The sequence below is a fragment of the Physcomitrium patens genome, chromosome 19, assembly GCF_059467195.1.
Source record: "Physcomitrium patens ecotype Gransden chromosome 19, ASM5946719v1, whole genome shotgun sequence".
Classification (NCBI taxonomy): Eukaryota; Viridiplantae; Streptophyta; class Bryopsida; order Funariales; family Funariaceae; genus Physcomitrium; species Physcomitrium patens.
Window position 1 is genome coordinate 6,607,017 of NC_143428.1, and position 18,632 is coordinate 6,625,648.

At 38.0% G+C, this 18,632-nt stretch overlaps 2 protein-coding genes across 9 annotated transcripts; both read right to left on the reverse strand.

Annotated features, from left to right (window-relative positions):
• Window positions 1-13: 13 nt before the first annotated feature.
• On the reverse strand, window positions 14-9,191 carry LOC112272682 (zinc protease PQQL-like). 2 transcript variants are annotated; one of them, XM_090244841.1, is made up of 21 exons: window positions 8,453-9,191; window positions 7,663-7,909; window positions 7,301-7,426; window positions 6,652-6,789; window positions 6,337-6,480; window positions 5,943-6,200; window positions 5,466-5,603; window positions 5,121-5,190; window positions 4,765-4,975; window positions 4,392-4,497; window positions 4,082-4,237; window positions 3,695-3,859; window positions 3,391-3,540; window positions 3,150-3,241; window positions 2,922-3,003; window positions 2,730-2,813; window positions 2,356-2,472; window positions 2,047-2,157; window positions 1,765-1,845; window positions 1,394-1,588; window positions 14-1,002 (listed from the first exon to the last, which is right to left on the reverse strand). In XM_090244841.1, exons 1-21 carry the CDS (start codon window positions 8,785-8,787, stop codon window positions 934-936), a joined length of 3,075 nt encoding a protein of 1,024 aa, XP_090100967.1. In that variant the 5' UTR covers window positions 8,788-9,191; the 3' UTR covers window positions 14-933. The 2 variants fall into 2 exon arrangements, with proteins under 2 accessions (XP_090100967.1, XP_024356455.1); XM_024500687.3 differs by having other exon boundaries at window positions 4,004-4,237.
• Window positions 9,192-12,599: 3,408 nt separating this feature from the next.
• Window positions 12,600-17,862, reverse strand: LOC112295712 (ribulose-1,5 bisphosphate carboxylase/oxygenase large subunit N-methyltransferase, chloroplastic). 7 transcript variants are annotated; one of them, XM_090244651.1, is made up of 17 exons: window positions 17,639-17,780; window positions 17,380-17,435; window positions 16,938-17,185; window positions 16,722-16,834; window positions 16,455-16,518; window positions 16,086-16,196; window positions 15,819-15,878; window positions 15,435-15,542; window positions 15,094-15,166; window positions 14,804-14,850; window positions 14,631-14,711; window positions 14,360-14,395; window positions 13,961-14,044; window positions 13,702-13,835; window positions 13,434-13,522; window positions 13,103-13,248; window positions 12,600-12,890 (listed from the first exon to the last, which is right to left on the reverse strand). In XM_090244651.1, exons 3-17 carry the CDS (start codon window positions 17,007-17,009, stop codon window positions 12,732-12,734), a joined length of 1,377 nt encoding a protein of 458 aa, XP_090100777.1. In that variant the 5' UTR covers window positions 17,010-17,185; window positions 17,380-17,435; window positions 17,639-17,780; the 3' UTR covers window positions 12,600-12,731. The 7 variants fall into 7 exon arrangements, 4 of the variants coding, with proteins under 4 accessions (XP_090100777.1, XP_024403343.1, XP_090100776.1 ...); XR_016498543.1 differs by lacking the exon at window positions 17,380-17,435 and having other exon boundaries at window positions 13,103-13,256; window positions 16,938-17,288; window positions 17,639-17,826; XM_024547575.3 differs by lacking the exon at window positions 17,380-17,435 and having other exon boundaries at window positions 16,938-17,288; window positions 17,639-17,862.
• Between the last annotated feature and the right edge of the window lie 770 nt (window positions 17,863-18,632).

An 18,632-nucleotide genomic window follows, 5' to 3' on the forward strand; every position in this document is an offset into this window, starting at 1 on the left:
TTCCTTAAAATGATGTTTTCAACCCACACACAAGTTTGAAAAGATACGAGGTGGGTGCCGAAATCTTATTAAATGACTACATTTTCAGCAATCTTTGTTGTATAAGGTCCAAACTATTGTAATTCAATACAACAAGAATAAAGTGATACATGGCCAAATAACTCCTTAATTATGTACCGCAACTATGCAGTTGACTTAAATTAAAATTGAACTTGTTCTAAAAAATCTAAGAAAAAGCAAGGCGCCCAAATAAGTGGTTCATCAAGTTGAGAGAGTAGACTACGTGACTTCGGTGAAGATTGTTAAGTAAATCACACCATATTCCTAAGGACGACCTCTATCTCTAGCATGCTGTAGCATATACAACAATCCAGCAGACAACTGTATGAAATTACCAAGTTTCATGTACACTACATAGTGGTTATAAACGAACAAGACCTCTTTAAAGGTCAACGCAATGAAGGAGCAACTTGACTTATCCTCTTACTCTTGAGACGTAGAGGTACAAAAAATGATGAAGATACAAGACGCTGTTAAATTCCTAGCACAGATGCGATTTCCGCAGCAATTACATTTGCAGAGAAAATGGAAAAAAAAAAAAAAAAAAAAAAAAAAAAACTGGATGTTAAATTTAAGGAGCAGCTATTTTGAACCCACTCCTATACACGTCAATCTTCTAATGGAAGCCAGAAATCAGCCCCGGAACCCCTCCAATTTGTAAGACTCTCCACAGAAGGTACAGTTTAGCAAAGCTCATTGGTATCGCTACAAATGAAAAACATCTAGAATTTTACAGCCTACAGCGCTTGATTCCAATATTAGTGGAGCAGAGAATGAGCAAATACTGACATCCACGTGAGGGGTTGAGTGGCACAGCTTGTGAAAAAATAGAAGCGTTACGAGTTCGGCATACTACGCATGTTGTGGTGTACCTCATCGTCGAACGGTATATTTCCAAAAGGCAGCTCCAATAAAAACAATTCCAGCTGCCGCTAATGCTACCTGACATTCAAATAAGGATAGTCAGTTTCTCTTCATATAAAGATCCAAGCAGGCCAAACTGGCAAAACCTAAAACAGCTTGCCTAGACATATATTCCGTCTTGGCTCCACCAATGCAGAGAGGCTATACTTATACTAGAAGGGACCTATTTGTATGGGATGTAACTTGTAAAACTGCGAATGGATACAAATATCAGTAAATCATAGACAGTCAATACGAAATAAAAAAATAAAAGAAAATAAATATAAAGAATTGAATGAAAAAATATCCAAAAAGTCGAACAAATTTTAGAAAATCAAATCTTCGCTAAAAGGGTTTGACCTACGAAGGAAGACTGTAGCTAACTTAAGACATCAGAAAAAATTAGAAGACAGGATTGCTTCAAGATTACCTTGCTCTCTGCACTTAGGTCCTGCTCCGTGATAACAAGCTTGGTAAGGAGCTGCTGCCATCGCGAAGCCCTCGGAATTAACGCAACAGCAGTATAATGCTCTTTGCATGGTACAGGGAGTATACGACAAAGTGCATCTTTCATTGTCACAGCCGTTGCCTTCGATCTCACTGCATTTCTCCATTGCTCTTGAGCCTGCAAACAAAATCTTCAGCATAACTTTTACAAGCTACGCGTTCACCCTCAAGCACTGGTCTCTCCTACCCGACTCGAGAAACAAAGCACAACCGATACATAGTCTAATGAAACATTTTCGGAACCAATCCATAGATATTCGGAACCAATTCATGAAGGATTGATCAGATCCTTGCCTGCATTGAGTGAATGAGATCTCCGGAATAGGCTCGAGACTGGTAGGCACGTAAGAGTCGGTCCAGCCAGTAGCCGTTTTCCTGAATACCACCAATCAAACCTCAAAAATAAACATTAAAAATATGTTGAAAACACACTTGTAGAAACACAGCATGTTACTTCAAACTCAAAAATACTCACCCATTCACATCATGACGGTACATTTGGTTTATTACATTAAAACAGACAAGTCGCAAGAAAATCTCACAGAAAATATAACAATCTGAGTAAAATTGTCGGACCTGCTGTCCAATTTCATAGGTACGCTGCTCAAGCTCTAAGATTGTAGATACATCTTCAGCAGTTGGTCCTTCCTCCTGGAGCCGTTTCACTTCATCCAAAGCAATATCAACCTAGGAAAATTATCCATTTTCAGTGCACAAACTTGCCTTAACAAGGTCACTTAGAAAGCCGGAACACCCAGAGTGGTTGAAGTTGGCAGAATAATTATTCAAACACCATCACACACAAAAAGAAACAAGAGATCAATCTAAAATTAACACCAACAAAGATTCGTTTGTATATGAATAATCAATTAGAGAAGGATTTACCGATTTCCATGCGACATCAGGATCACAAGAGAAACTGACAGCAACTTCACCACGAACGTTCCCAAATCTTGACGGCTTGCTCCCTCCCAGAAACGCGGACACTGACACAGAATATACCTGCAGGTGCAATGAAAGTGAGCCTAACCCCACCGACTCCGTAAAGATGTAGGCGCCAACCTTGAGCGGCTTAAACCCATTTGGCTGCCTCTCTAGCCAGCTCACATTTCTTAAATCTATTTAAGGATCATCGTGCAACTAAGTCTAACCAACAATCATCTCGCACTTAGCTTATCCTAACCTCAAACCCAACCAAACATATGCACAGAATTACTTGAACACGAAAGCGCAATGTAGGTGGGGATATTTCAACATACGTGGCCATGTTTGAAGCGCAAAACTTGCATAATTTTGGTCTCCAGCAACTTGCAGATGAAGCATGTGTAGTGGACCTCTTCCATCTGAAGGGAAAGCATTGCAGATATAGTAAGCACGTTTGCTTTCTTAACAGTATTTGAAGTTACCCCTCGCGTCTACTAGATATTGTATTTGAAAAGATGACAACTTACCACATCAAGGCCTTTCAATTGAACCGGAAATGTAAGTTGAACTGAGCACTGGGCTTGCACCATATTCTTCCGCACTTCTTCTCTGGTAAGTCCAAGTTTAGCCAATTCAGAAAAATAAACGAAAAATTCATTTGAAATAAAGCTCGACAAAGAAATCTCCAGCAACGTTTAATGATTCAAGCAACATTCTTGAGTATGATAATAGACATCAAGATGCTGAGCTCATACCTCACAACTTGAGCAGGAAAAGTGAAGGGGAGAGCTGACAGTTCATCGCGTGTGTAGATCATCACCGGAATTTCTGGCTTTGGAATTCCACCCTACGTCGTGTCGTATGATGCAAGACAGCGAACATACAAAATAAGAGACATGTTTTAAGTCTAAGAATAAAGACCGGCATAAACAATATACTAGAGATAATAGATGATGTAACCCAATGAAAGGCATGGACTTATTAATGACATCTCACCAAGTACTGAAGTATGAGGGGCAAGGCTTTTTCAATATCAATGTTTCCAACAATAGCCACGGTGAATCCAGATGGATCTTTGAAACAACTATTGAAATATTGGCAAGCTCTTTTCGCATCAACTTTGTTAAGATCTTTAGCTGTTATTGGCTGCACAAGTACCAATCAACTATCTTTCAGAATTCTGGCAGTGGCTTGCAGTTTGAGATAACACCAAGAAGTAAGAGAAAACGTTTAATACCACTTTACAGGACTATATCAAATCAGATCGCAGTTTCCCTCACGCTAGAGTGAGATTACCAACCTGGAAATAATATGAATTTCCATAATTAAGTTCACGAACTCTATTTGAATATGCAGTGAATGGATCTCGTTCTTGGGCTTTGATCCCTTCAAGTGTCATTTGCATCACAAGTTGCACTTCTTCATCAGCGGGCTCAACTTCAGCTACAAATAGTTGGTACACAAGCTGCAAATGCCAAGGGGGCAAATAAACATTGAGTCTACAAATTGAGAATATTATAGTATTAAGAGATTAAAAATTCACATAAAAACAATAAACTAGTTGATTATCTGAATACAACAAAGGAGTGCACATCTAAGACTACAATACCTGAAGAGCTGCATTCAGGTCAGTTGGAGAACAATCTCCAGAAAAATTGCGCATGTAGGCACCTATTTTGGTACTTACTTCAGCACGTTTGCCTGCTAGAATGTCCTGTAGAACTGATGGCTTGTGCCCAAAAACACCAATTTCACCAGCAATAGTTGAACCCAAATAACAAGAGAGGAAATCGCTTTTGTCGACCTCAGAGAGACCGCCATAGGCATAACCACTTATGAGCACCTGAAACCACCAGAAACCACTCGGAGACCAATACAATCTTTAGCAAGACAAATCACTTCTGCTAACAGAAAAAGAAAATGTTACAAAATCTCCTTAAAGATGAGTCAAAAGGTAATGAACGCAAAAACTTAGATATTCGAAAGAGATTAATGACCTGATCCTCTAGAAACTCTGTGAATTTATAGCAAACACGCATCCCGTTGCTCAATATCAGTTCTGTAGCACCAATGTCTGGAAACTCCTTCGATTGAACCACTTCACTGTACATACAAGCACAGGATTTTGAAACCATCACAAAAAAGTTGGTTTTCGTCTACCGAAAGAGCAAGATAACCACACCAAATCAGCAATGACTACGGAATTGATATGTACACCACACCAATCAGGTAAATGCAAGATTCGCCAAGTCAACCTTCGAAAGGTGTCTAAGGCATCTACAGGTTCTCCAAAATATACCTGAAGAATTCGGAATTGTGACTAAGTTCTTAGAAAATGCTTGTTAAAGACAAAAAAAGAAAGGTTTGTACCCTGGTATTGGCAATTTATCCACAATAGAGTCAGGAGTATGTTCTTCGTCCCATGGAGCAATGTCTCCACCCTCAAGTGCCTGAACCTTTGCCAAAATAGCCTTTAAATCTCTTTCAGTTGAACGTGCACGCGGCTCTAGCGTTTTGATAACACAGTTACACTTGGCGTGGTAATACTCCGCAATTTTTGCTACTTCAGCTGCTGAGATGTCTGGCGAATAAAATTTCAAATATTTACTTGTTAACACTCCGTCATGCATAAAGTTACAGGAGATTTGTATTACCTTCAAATTAATTCCTACTGTGTCACGACATTTATGTTCGGATCAACTAACAACAGATCAATGGACACAAACCTGGTATCAAAGTTTTTTGAAGCTGCGCTTCGTACTCAATGCCAAGTACTGGCTCGCCTCGGAGAAAGTGCTGTTGCGCAAATTTATCAAGTTATCGATATTGTTAATCCAAGGACTATCAGCAGAAGTATGGTCCCACGGCAATCAAAAAACGAGGTAATATTTTAAGCCATGAGACTAATCACTTACCCTGAGTTTCAACGCTCCTATTATTAGGTATGGGTACGACCAATAACTAACCTATACAGAAATTTCCCTAAAAGAGTGTTTTCACAGGCACTCTAGTATGTGAAACGCTGACAATAAATATTAAAATAATGTAGCAATAAACATAGTAACCTGTACCTGTAAATATTCTTCACGCAAATTTGTAGACTGCATCTGATCCCTTTCTAAATATGCCGATTCAATATCTGCCATTAGGGGTGCACGCACAAGAGCTATTTCTCGCTCAGAAAACCCATACCGGCGAACTCTTGCAACCTTGTCAAACCGACACAAATCATAAAGATAAGAATATGCTATCACGGAAATGTTACAGGTAGAAATAACTGCTAACGTAAAATAATAAATAACCAATAAATCACTTGAAGAACATGGTACATCTAAAATGTTTCAGCTTTAAAATATGAATGAAAGGAAAACTTCCAAAAAAAAAAGAAAAAAAAGAAAAAAAAGAAAAAAACACCACCACAAACAGTCTCCGATTGTTGGCCTGTAAATAGCATCACCTAGAGTATTAGAAAACAACTTTACACTAGAAAAGAGGCCTCCATGACCTTTCTCGTATACTTTTGACGTGGATGGAGTGGAACGCCTTACCTCTGTAAGCATCTGTTCCAATGCTTGTAATGTCCCGCGCTCTTGACAGTTGGCTGTCATAATATAAGCTTTTACAGGACGAACCAAATTTTCGCTGGATGAGATGCAGTAAAAAAAAGGGGGATTCTTTTGCCTGGAGATTTTAAAGAATCTTTGATTCAAAGCGCTATGAAACATCAGCTCCGCAATCATAAACCGATAATCCTTGATTGTTGTGTCTTGTTTTGCAGGAACCTTGCAGCTAATCATAACGGCAGACTGGTCACATGTGAACACACTAACTCAGTGGCCCAGTTCATGATCCGGATCCCTCAACATTTAACAGTTTCCACAATATGGATCTACGCAAATATCTGATTACGAAATTAGATGAAACGAGATAAAGCTGACTTACTCCGCCAGCCTCTTTTTCAGCAAAGCATAAGAAACGAGGTTCCTCATGTGAGGGCACAGAGAACGCTGGAATTGTAGGAAAATTATTGTCTACAGCATGTGGTTTTCTTTCCCCAAAATGTTGTTTGATGAGCTCCACTACATTCTGCAATTTACCAAACAACAAAATTTCTCTTCAAAATCTGAATGAAGATTAAGGAATGACAAAAGAATGAAGCACATAAAACGTACTAGTCCATATCATAAAAGTTAACGAAAGTGAAAGTGAATACCAGATTCCAAAACTGAACAAATGAGTTGAAGTACTGATAAGTACCTCAGTAGTATGGAAGTCTCCAACTGCAACAATGGCCATATTTTCAGGTCTATACCAGCGATGATAAAAATCTTTGACACGCGACGCAGTAACATTTTTTATAACCTTCTCTAATCCAATTGGTTGCCGATTGGCATACTGCAAGAATATCATTCAGATAATCATTCCACCTCTTAATGAATGAAGAGCTGTAATGGTGTCAAGTACGCCGAGAGCAGTCTATGAAAACACGTTCAAATAAAGCATCAAGAAGGTGACCCAATTCTACTAATGAGGATTTGCTCTAAGAACCAGCTTCAACCTGTAGATTCAATCTATCCACTCTTGTTGTCGGGAAGCATTAAGGTCACATTTGACGAACGGTTAACAGAACAAAGAGCAAAAAGAAAAAAAATGAAATGAAAAGCAATCTTGTGAATTTAACTGTAATTATAATGCAAAATAATTTGTGAGGTCAACTGTTTAATAGGTTTGATTCATTTTTAAACAAACACACATACAGATAGAGGCACTGATGCCCCATTAATTTAAACCGGACTAGCCAATTTCACTCTGTAAAAGAGAAATCAGTGAAAGATTGTTGATGATTGAAAGGACAAATTCAAAGACAAAATTAGATTAATCAAATACGTAAGGCACGTGAGCATACCTGAGAGCCTTTCATCAACAGCAACCAATGCGCTTCTTGTGTGCGACCCATTGCATTTCTCCCTCCCCTCAATTCTTCCAAAACAGCACCCCTTTCTTTCTCAAGATCCTCATCAGATATTCGAATCTACACATGCAATTTCACATCAATCAGCTGTAAGCAACTGGTAGATAGAGAAATACTAAAAACTGCAGTATAATACTTCAGCGATGCGGGCTAAAAACACAGAGCACGTCAAAAAAATCGAACCACTACGAGCAGCGTATATGAACAAAGTGATTATCCATCTTAGTTTGGTTCGTGCTTGGGTCTGAATATAAATGATCACAATCTAGCCGCTATTACACTGAGAAATCACTAACCTCAGTACTGAACTCAGCAAGAATGTTGAGCGCTTGGGATAATATTTCGGGCTTATCAATTGGAACCATGAGTTCGTAAATAGTCTCATCAGGTGATGTCGACGCATTTTGGCAGGCCCCAAACTCAGCCCCGATGCTTTCCAAAAAGCGAATGATGTCGTGGTTGGTGTGCTTCCGGGTGGCACTAAAAGCCAAATGTTCTACAATATGTGCAACACCTCGCTCTTCCTCTTCCTCCAGAACAGACCTGTAATCCAACAATAGAACCCTCAAATCTAAAACGTAGATTAAATCCGTGATACTTACAAATTCCCTAATAGTTTCCCTGCTACGCCGAGTAAAATAGGCAAAGTCAAACCACAGATATTTCTAACTGACTAGCAACACTTTCCAAGTGACTAGAGACTGAAATTCGCCCATGATCTCATGAAGGCACAATTGTAATAAAAACCACTCCACCGTGATCTACTCATGTGAAAATGAACTGAAAAAACGAACAATCGTCACAGGCAGCAGCACAGGATTTACTCCAGCTTTTTGCATGTATACCAAGCTATGCACGTACGTCACGCAATTAACTGTTCATTTTCAATGCACACAATAAATACTGCACTCCTGAAGTTCTTAGCCTATACACTACCAGCCCAGATCCCCGATCAGTACTGCTCTTGAATCAGAAATTTACACTAAAATCAACTAAAACAGCGCACATAACAATCGGTTCTACAAACTCAGCTAATGGACCCGAAAATTGTTGCGATTGCCAACGCATATTTTCTAGTTTGCTTACCCAATTCTAACCCCGAGCGCCAGGGCAGCACGCTCCTTTGGCTTCGCATTCTTGCGCACATAGTAACAAAGTCCATTCTCCAAAACACCGTAATCAACCCCCACAGGACCAGCGGGTAGAGGGTCGTCGGGGTTCACCACAAGACGCCTCAGGGCTTTGAACGACGGTGCGGGCTGCTCCTGCACCAGCATCGACTCATTTCCAGCCTTCATCTCCAAATACAATTCCTGCTTCATCTCCAAATACAATTCCTGCTTCAACTCCAACTCCACCACTCGCTCTACCCCGATCCCTGACTCGAAGTCATTACCATTTTCGGGGCCAGATTTCGACATCGCCTTCAAGATTCACTAAGACCTGACCAGTTTCCGAAGCACAGGCTATGAACTGCGCGCTCTACAAGACCTGAACACTAAGTAATCTCGATCGGGCACAGGATTCGACCACATCGAACAGCTCAAAAAATCTCACTATACTCAAACACCTAAATTATTGTTCATTGTTTATTGAAAACTTTAAAAATAAAAATAAAAATAAAAATCAGAATTCACGCCAGAATCACGTCTGGTCTTGCTTAAGGTATACGGTCTCCGTGTTGTCGGACTGTCGCAGCGTAGGGGAAGAAATGCAGCAAAATTCCTGAGCAAGACCCGAACCCTAAGTCACAATTCGCCAGTGGACTTGATCAGAATCCGACACCAAAACTTCGATGAATCACGTCCGTGGGAGAAGAGGGAGCCTGGAACAAAACCCTAAACTAATCGCAGTTGCACTGGAACTACTCCCCCCCCTGTCCACCTCAGCTGATTGTCCCTCATCCTCTTTTGGATGCCTGATGTGGATGAACTCTGTTGTCTTCATCCCTTATCACACGTGTTAGTTCTATATTAGGCGTATACTTGGCAGCTTTTCATTGCTCCACCGAAAGTATCCCATCCGACGTTTCTGTCTGTATTGCAATTCTTAAAATTAAAAATTTGAGAGGCAATTTGTTTCACATTTCAGGATTCGATTTGGTCTCTGCTATTTTGCTCGACAGATGTGGGGAAAATAAATAATAAATAATAAATAAAATTAACCATTGTTTTGATAGTGTAGTGTGTGATTGTGGGGTACTATATCTTTTTTTCTTTTATTGTCACAATCTGAGTCTAAGTCATTCAAAAGTATATCACTAATTCGAATCTTGAGTGGACTTTCGTTTCTTTTGTTCTGATAGCTACATTTGACATCGTTTTTAATCAAAAAGTTACAATGAGTGATATGAGCAAACCTTAATTACAACTTTGGATTGTTTCAAGTGTATATTGTTTATAGTTAGAATATGGGATAATCCATGACATTGGATTTTTAAGGCCAAAAGGAAATCATGTTTCAATTTCTGCAATAGGAATGTGTAATCAAGTGAGCCACACCTATTTAACAAATTAGTTTAGTGATGGTAACTAATGGCATGACAAATATATTAATAATTGGATAGTGTTGGATATTTATAGACTCATAAGAGGATAAAAAACAATCTTTATAATTTGAATGTTCAAATGGAAAGCTTACAATATAATAGAAATAATGATGTATTGCCCAATTTTGTTGACTATAATATGTTGACATATGATTAGTCCTGGTAAAATTTTAAAAGAAAGACAAAAATATAATTACATCTTGCAATTCAAAAAAAAAAAAAAAAAAAAAAAAGGATTATGCAATACCACTTATAAAAATCATAGTTACATTCCAAAAATGGTGCAACTTAAATAAATATTTTTACAAATCTGAGGATGTCTATTGAATTTTAAATACATTTTACTCATAGTGCAAATATCACACTAGTTGACTAGATCAACAGGTTATAAAATATTTTTAATCTTTGAATAAAATGTAATGATTATGATACAAGTACAAATATAGTTTTGAATTTTTTTATGAAGATATAACTTAATAAATCTACACCTTAAATGTATATATGAGAATAGCTTTTTATTCAATAAATATCTATTATTTCAAAGTTTAGAGATTTTTATTAAAATTTTGTAATAATATTACTTAATGATTTGATAAGATGGAACATAGATTATATAGATTGAATTTCAATTGAGCTTAAGAAGATTCATTATAGAAGCTTTTTACATACAATTAAAAACACACAAAAGGATATATCTATCAATATAGTAAAGCAACATAGGTATAACACAAAGAAACAAAGAAGGCTTCTAATTGGCTAAACATGGGAACAAGGGAACTAAAGAATATGAGAACATGGATGAACAAGGGAATGGATGGATGTGCCAAAGATTGTGGTATCCAACAATACAAGTTTTTGCTAGTGTATATATATATATATATATATATTTTTTGAAGATATATGTTATCAAAATTACTAGTTTTCATTACAATTATAAAATCAATTGAATAAACTTTTTAAAGCCTTTTAAATATGAATTTTGAAGTTGACTTGATATAACCTAAATTTAAAGTATTCAACACTTTTGAGCCATTGTATTTGAATTTTTTAAAATTAATTAAAAGAAAATTATAACCATTTAAATAAAAAATTGTAATTAAACAAGAAATTATTTTTAAGATTTATTTTAAATGTTGCTAATTAGAATAGAGTCAATTTTAAAGCCAATCACCCATCAAGTCTGGCAAACATGTCCATGAAAGTTATTCCATCTATGCTTGAATTCTTTTATTTATATTTATGCAAAAATATCTAAACATAATTTGGTTCCAAATAAGTCAATGTATCTTTTCTACCATCTCTCAGCATAAATTGATGAAGTCTAGTAATAAAGTCCTTGGTAATATTAGATCCTTTTAAAATTTTAAGAAATAAAAAGTTCAATAATATTAAAAATATCATGTTATATTTTTAGTATAAACACCTTAAAGACAACAGAAAAGAAATTCTAAAAAAAACTCTATTTATACAATAAAATTATACTAACAATCCATCTAAAATTTTTTAAATTTTATTTAGACGAAAAAACTTAAATTTATCATACATAATATGATATATATATATATATATATATATTTATTTATTCTTAAATTTATCTATGTGCAACCACCTTGTATTGAATCAATATCTTTTATTCCACAATCATGATTATATTTGATGGAAGTGTAATGTTTAATACACTGGCAGTGTATTATATAATTTTAATTTTTATTAAATATTGACATTTTTATAATTTTACCTTGGTGGTAATAAAAATAAACAATGATTGATAGATGAATTGCTATGTTGTGACATTACAGTTTAATTTGTGCCATTTTCTAAACAAATAAATTTATCCCAAAAAGTTGCATATTATTGACTCTTTATTACATAAGATGAAAAAAACTGTATCATACTTTATGTTTTTTCAGTAAGGATTGGCCATTCATAATCTTTTTCAATGTATTTCACATCATTTATTTAATATGCTGTGACTGTAAATACAATTTACTTATTTATTTATTTTGGGATTTTCAATACTATGCAAATATGTAACTTCCACATAATAACAATGTTTGAAGCATGACAATTTATAGAAGCAAAATTGTTACACTCTAAGCAAATTAATATTCCAAAGTCCAAAGTCCATATTATTCTAATATTCTATGTCTTTAGAACGAATTCAAGCTAGACATTATTTTATGCATGGATGCAAAATAACATAATTTCAAACCCTCCTGACCAGAAACAAACAAACAAACAAAAAACTTTAAAAATGTCACAACATAGCTAGCTATGTCTGTAATGTCTCTTTCAAAAGACAAGTAAAGCCATTCACACTACGTTCATTCCACATGCCCAACTAACCAACACCGATTAAATCTCTAACCAGGTGACATTGTTTCACAATTTCTAAAACCTCTCTAATCAACTTCACCCATGTTCTAAATCATCAAAATTCCATACCCTTTCAGTTCTTTACAAGACTTTTCGTTGCAACACATGTGAAATATTTCATGTGGTGGTAGCACTAAAATTATCTTCTACATGAATACGGGTGATTACTGTTTTTGTTTTGTTCTTTTTCCTTGAGGATTGTGGTTTCTTTCAAAACCCACCTTGTCTGGACTCATCAGTCTAAAGTAAGTTTCCATCCACAGCAGTATGTTTTAGGCTTTCATGCAGTTTTGCAAAGTGAGGCATTCATGAAGCTCAGCAAAGTGGGGCTTTTTATAAGAATATAGAAGGGGAGCAGTATCAAGGGCACCTCCTCTGTTGCTGTCATGGTGCTGCAGTGGGAGTGTTTCTTAAGCAAACAATACACTATGGGTTCCTCTTTCATGCTAGACCCAGTGATTCATAGCCTCCTCCCTCAGCTCGAGGCCGCAACCATGCGCCCACAGAGCGCAGCACTCGGAGCTCTCCATCAAGCACATGTCCTGCCATCCGCGCGCGTTCAGCTTGGATTTGTGGTAAGTCTTGTGCCTTCAACACTTTCTGATTAGTGTGCAACAGTGAGGAAAAAAGCTTTAGTGAGGAACTCTTGTATCCAATACAAAAACGAAAGGGACACCATCGTCTAGTCATGTTCTGGCCAGGTATGGTCAATTGAAACTCGGTGATGTTATTGAGGTGCTAGAGTAACAGAGCTTTGAACATCTCTTGTTACTTTGATTAATGTGGAATGCGATTTTTAGTACGTGTGTTACCTTGAGAGCGGAGCGATGAGACGAGACGCACTGCTCGATGTTGTCTAGAAGTAATTTCAGAGCTCGTGCTTCCTTGCCGTCCTTCAGGGGCCTTTGAGCTAATCGACCTTGTCTTCTCTTTGCATCTTCAGCCATAGCCTCCAGTTCTGTAACACTAATGGTTTACATGTTAGACATTGCCGGTGCTGACTGGTGCTGGTGTAGCTGAATTACTCGAGGTATCTTTTTCTAGTCATTTTGTCACTGCTTTGGTGATCAATTCATCGAACCAAGCAGGTAAAACTGTAATAGAAGGGAAAGAATTAATAATAATGCCCAGCCTGCAGAGTACCTTTTGTAGTGCTTGCGGAGATCACTCGAACAAACGTGCGTAATGCACGAGGGATACCTTTACCTCTAGCTGCAGGAGACGATATTTCTCTATATTCCAACACAGCTATCTTAGTACTAACTTACACTACATTGAACTCGAAGGCTGAAATTAAATACTAAGAAATAGCATCCCAACCGACTGCAGCTTTTACTTGATCTATCAAGGGGTCGCCAGTGCAAGTGAAAAAATAAATGTGTGATTTGAGGCAATTGTGAAAAGTTCTGACCTAAGACCAAACCAAGCACCACCACTCTCCGTGCCATCACAAAACGGGTCGGTTGCAATGCCATGATCACGCAAAAGCTTCAGCTTTTCGGCTCGCAAAGGATCTCCGCTCGGCGCCTCCATCCAGATTTGAACCTGCTTGTCCTCATGTCAAACACTTTTAAGGAATCGAATAAACTTAAGTAAATAAATACGACTCGATCGTTAAACCACTGTCAAACCAACATGTTCCACTAATACTTGGTGTGGGCTGTACTAACCTCGTCATGTGGGTTGTCTGGGAGCGTAAACCCAAAATCCAGAGCCAAAGAGGAATTTGGTAAAGTTCCATATGTGATGACCACCTGTGCAAACCCGAGGCATGGTAACTGAGATCTGAAATCATTGTACCCAGCAAACAACACACGAAAGCATGGATAATCTATGACCAGCACAATATCTAGTCTATGCGAAAATACAAAAACATCTTCATATTTTCATATTTACAAGATGGTACCAAAATAAAATTTCCTACAAAAATTTAATCTCATACAGGTACAAGTATCCTAGACCTGAACGATAGCACGCACCATAACTAGCTTTTCGCCTAAAGACAATGTCGTGTTTGACGCTGGTAGATTGAACAGCAGCAAGAGTGAGTTGAGTGTGGGAGTCTATACCTGAGAGCCTTGGTTGTAATCCTTATCTGCTACAACCTGCAGTAGCATATGAAAATGGTGTGAGTTGATGTATAACAAAAGTCTACGGATCAATCCGCAAGCTGTACGGTTGTTGAGCAAAGCGTGTGATATTGAAATGATATATATATATATATATATATATATATATTTCATCATATCCACAAGGAGAGAAGAGCTTTCAGACGAGATTGCGGCAGAGAAAATCAATGAAGGATTACAGGACAGAATATGAGCAGCAGTGATAGTGTACCTCAGCATACCCTTCCTCCTCGTAATACGCCAACAGAGCGCGAGCGCTGGAATCATGGTTGAACATGTCCACGAATGGTACCTTGACAGAGTAAGGTAGACTTGTCAACCTTACAAAAACCTCATTAAGATTGACAGTTGGGGGTTGAATACAATGCTTCGACAAATGCTCACCATTGTTATTGAACCGAGTGCCTCAACTCCCCATGATCGTGAACTCGCTGAAAAGATGACAGATGTTCAGAACCTTAGAAGATATCAAATTTGATCCGCTCTTCCTTCCACAGTCTTGAGTTCACGTAATGCCTACACTGAAGAAGATGTTTTGGCGCCTCTATTTAACATTGGCGACAAACATTACGATCCTATATAGATGTGGGCTAAGTTTGCAAATAAAAATAACATAAATGAAACTTCAGGACAGAACAATTTTTTTATTTTTTTTATTTTTTATCAAGACAAACCTACGCAGTACGCATGCTTGAATGACTCCAGCGTCACCGTCTCTCCAAATAATTCTGGATACTTGTTCACAACCTAAAGACGAACACCCAAAGCACACTCAGATCAACTTGAGGTACAAAAGCATCTACGAACAAATTATTTGTGGGATTTCATATCATAAACTTGCACTACATGCCCACAAAACTTGCACTACATGCCCACAACTAATCTCACCTATGCTAAGTGCCGGTAAAAAGTATTTAGCAAGTAACCTTAACAATCATCAACACTGTAGTTACAAATTCGTTGACATGCACTCCACACATCCTCTTCCAAAGCAATCAACATGATTAGTACTCACTGCTTGAACGAGGTCAAATTGGTTTGAAATTAGTGTCTTCCGATGCTCTGTTTGGTCGTACACATTACTTTGACGCAACAATTCCAGTTCCTCGTCCCTCCAAAACACCTGAAGAGTCATATAACCTGAGAATCAAATTCTAATGAACCGTTGCCACGAAAGTCCACTAGATGAGCCAGAAGGTGAAACAGAGCACACAAGTAGGATAGTGCACGACAAAGTTGGAAATCAAAAGGGAAAAAAACTGACCATTCATTTTCGCGAGTTTAAATTATGTGATTGTTCTAATAGGGAGTGGCCGTCATCTGTTCATATAATGAACTTTCTAAGAAGATTTAGAACATCATTCTCCACACAGAAAATGCAATATACGAGAGGACCTACGGTATTTTGAAGACCCCGCAGAGGAGGTAAACATCTGATGTATGGCTCCCAAGGCGATGCCTGCATTCCCACGAAACAGATCAATACAGGCCACAGATTACCATCTGATACATACATACATACATACATACATACATACATATGTACTTCTAGAGCAAAAACTAAACAAATTCAGTTGTGAAGCAACTAACATTCTCAGCAACGTCTTTTGGAATTGGATGCAAAATTCTTCTGCATCATGAAAGTGGGTTAGAATGAGGACCATGCCTTGCCAGCATGCTTATGCAGGAGTTGGAATAGGGCAAGGCGGCTCCATTCGTTCACGTCTTCTGAGAGGCTCTCTTCCACACACGAAGGTAATCTATTAGGCGTTATCATCTGCATAAGAAAGCCCTAAACAAGTTCAACGTAGGTCCTGTGGTTCAGGATAAGGTAAATTCGAAACACATCCGCATAGCAAAAACAAGTTCCGAGATGACAACATATCATGGAAAAGACACAATTGCAGTGATGGAAACAAATACGCGATAACACATTGAGCTTTCTACACAACTGCAAAGACGCATTTTTTGACTCCTCTAAACGACCAACTTCTTCTTGGATGATCTAAAAAAACAGTGAGGCTGAGGCACATACAAGTTCTCTAGAAACGCGCAGCACCTGCTCGCCACGCTTAATGTGACGTATAGAAAGGAGCGCCCTGGACAGAAACAAGACGTTTAAGTGAGGAGTGCCACACACAGTGTAATCTAGAAACTCCTGATGTATAATTTGACTAAATATAACCGAAGCTGATAGCTAAAATTCTGTGAGGCCGATTTTTATGTTGTCTAGATATCAGACTGCAGGACGTTTAAACATCTATCGATATTCATGATCAGTGTGTAATACAGACTTTCGGACCTTCCTTGATTGGTATTGCCGATGGTAAGAGATGTCAGTGCTTCGGTTTCTCCTCGTGACTCAAGCCAAGCCAGCAAAGGCGAGAACGCTGTGTGGACAGCATTACGTTGTCCCTGCCACGTGAAGTGAATTGCATGAATACTAAGTGACATGAATTGTGCAGATGAATGCTCAGATTTGATTGTCAAAGAAGAGGACGTAAAAAGATCGTCTTACCACGCATGCTCGAATTCTGAAACCCCCAGCATTGCCAGTGTGGCGTAAGAGAAGCATGGAATCTTTGATCATCACTCTGCAGCTGCAATCTACAGCCCGTTTATGCTTCTTTCTTAACGCTACAATCTACGACGAAGCCATAACTCCCCGCTGTAAATCAGGAAGTCGCCCCAAAATAATGCAGGTTGTGAGAGCGCCGAAAGCAGGATCCTCACTCAGCTATGCATTCATCCCACACAGCAGAAACGCTAAAACAAACAGCATCAGCTTCAGTCCCACGGTATTAGGCTTTCCAGATGTGAATGCGTCGTGAAAGATCTTCGCTTAACTGGGACATATACGCATATATTGCTGCAGGAACAGCACCCAGAATTTTTCTCAAAAGAATAATAATAGTAATATACAAACAGTAGAATTCAACTAGACAAGGCCAGGAAAAAACCTGCCGACTACACAGGAATGCTCCATCTAACGATCAAACGCGACTTATGAGTGAATCTACAGATAATAAATTAACAAACCAATAAATCAATCCACTCCCCTTCCACCAGCAAACACAATCCGTAGATTCCAATTGACGACAATCAAGAAAAAAAAAAGGAAAGGAAAAAAGAAAAAGAAAAAAGAAAAACAACAACAACAAAGGCCTAATTCACCACCACCCACTGCTCCAAAATTCACAGCAAAACTCCGCTAATCACCTCATGTGCAAGGAAACACCACACTAGCTCGGCTCGACAACGTAGGCTGTTCGCCTGAACAATGGACCCAAGCTTGCACCCAATTGCGTCAAATGCATAAACACTGCAACAGTGAAGGTTACACTCCAATCGATCAGTGAGGTGTGCGAGGCGAGACGAGGTGAATGAGAGTGTGGTGGGCTATGCCGAACCCCCCAACACCAAAACTGGCACCTTTCCAAAGCCCTTATCCGGACTGACTGAGGAATTGGCGGTGGCCAGCGTCACCTGTGCCGTGCCAGTTTGACTATGGCGATGACACTAAGGTAGTTCCAACAGCCCATTGCTTACATTTGTATTGGCTATTACTTTCACTCTCCTCCTCTATGTCTAGCTATTTACACTACACAGATTCACAGTTGTCTAAAGTGTTTTGACTCTGTACAGTTACCTGGAAATCTACTTGTGCCCTTGCAATCACTTTACTTTTATTGTAGAATAGTCTTGATTTTTTGCTATGTTGTGGTACAGTTGGATTTCGTCATAACAGACTTCTTCAAGGTCATCAAATGTATAAGTCCATGTTGCTACTTTTGCTCATGGTTTTGGTTTTTTAAGGTTTGTGATTGCTTTGGATTGAACTTCTTGTGCATGTTGTATTGATTGTTGTTACTTAATGCTAATTTTGTTTATGATAAGTATCTTCATGCATATTTAGAAAAAAGAAGAAGAAAAAGACATGTTTGTTTAATTAAAAATCAGTTATTTATTTATTTATTAACTAAAAAATACTATGTTTATGGAGTTAAAATTAGCAACTATAAAAATCAAGCAAGTCAAGTTGATTTAAATGATAGACGCTTATTAGTAATAATTAGTTAAATTTGAGTGATTAAATTTATTTTAAAAACTAGATACTTTGTTTATTCTTTTGACATTAGCTAGGTTACATGAGTGAGTGTAGATTTCACCAAGATGTTGTAAGATGTTTCTTTACATGTTTTTAATTGACACT

What these genes read in the sequence shown, in the direction of transcription:
- LOC112272682 (XM_024500687.3), bottom strand. Translation starts at nt 8,787, where the DNA reads ATGTCGAAATCTGGCCCCGAAAATGGTAATGACTTCGAGTCAGGGATC. An exon ending in GATAAATTGCCAATACCAGG is followed by an intron (nt 4,498 to 4,764) that starts GTACAAACCTTT and finishes TTGTATGTACAG; the next exon opens with TGAAGTGGTTCAATCGAAGG. An exon ending in CCCTCATACTTCAGTACTTG is followed by an intron (nt 3,242 to 3,390) that starts GTGAGATGTCAT and finishes GACACGACGTAG; the next exon opens with GGTGGAATTCCAAAGCCAGA.
- LOC112295712 (XM_024547575.3), bottom strand. Translation starts at nt 17,009, where the DNA reads ATGATCAAAGATTCCATGCTTCTCTTACGCCACACTGGCAATGCTGGG. An exon ending in TGCGGGGTCTTCAAAATACC is followed by an intron (nt 15,543 to 15,818) that starts GTAGGTCCTCTC and finishes ATGACTCTTCAG; the next exon opens with GTGTTTTGGAGGGACGAGGA. An exon ending in CTCCGCAAGCACTACAAAAG is followed by an intron (nt 13,249 to 13,433) that starts GTACTCTGCAGG and finishes TTAGTGTTACAG; the next exon opens with AACTGGAGGCTATGGCTGAA.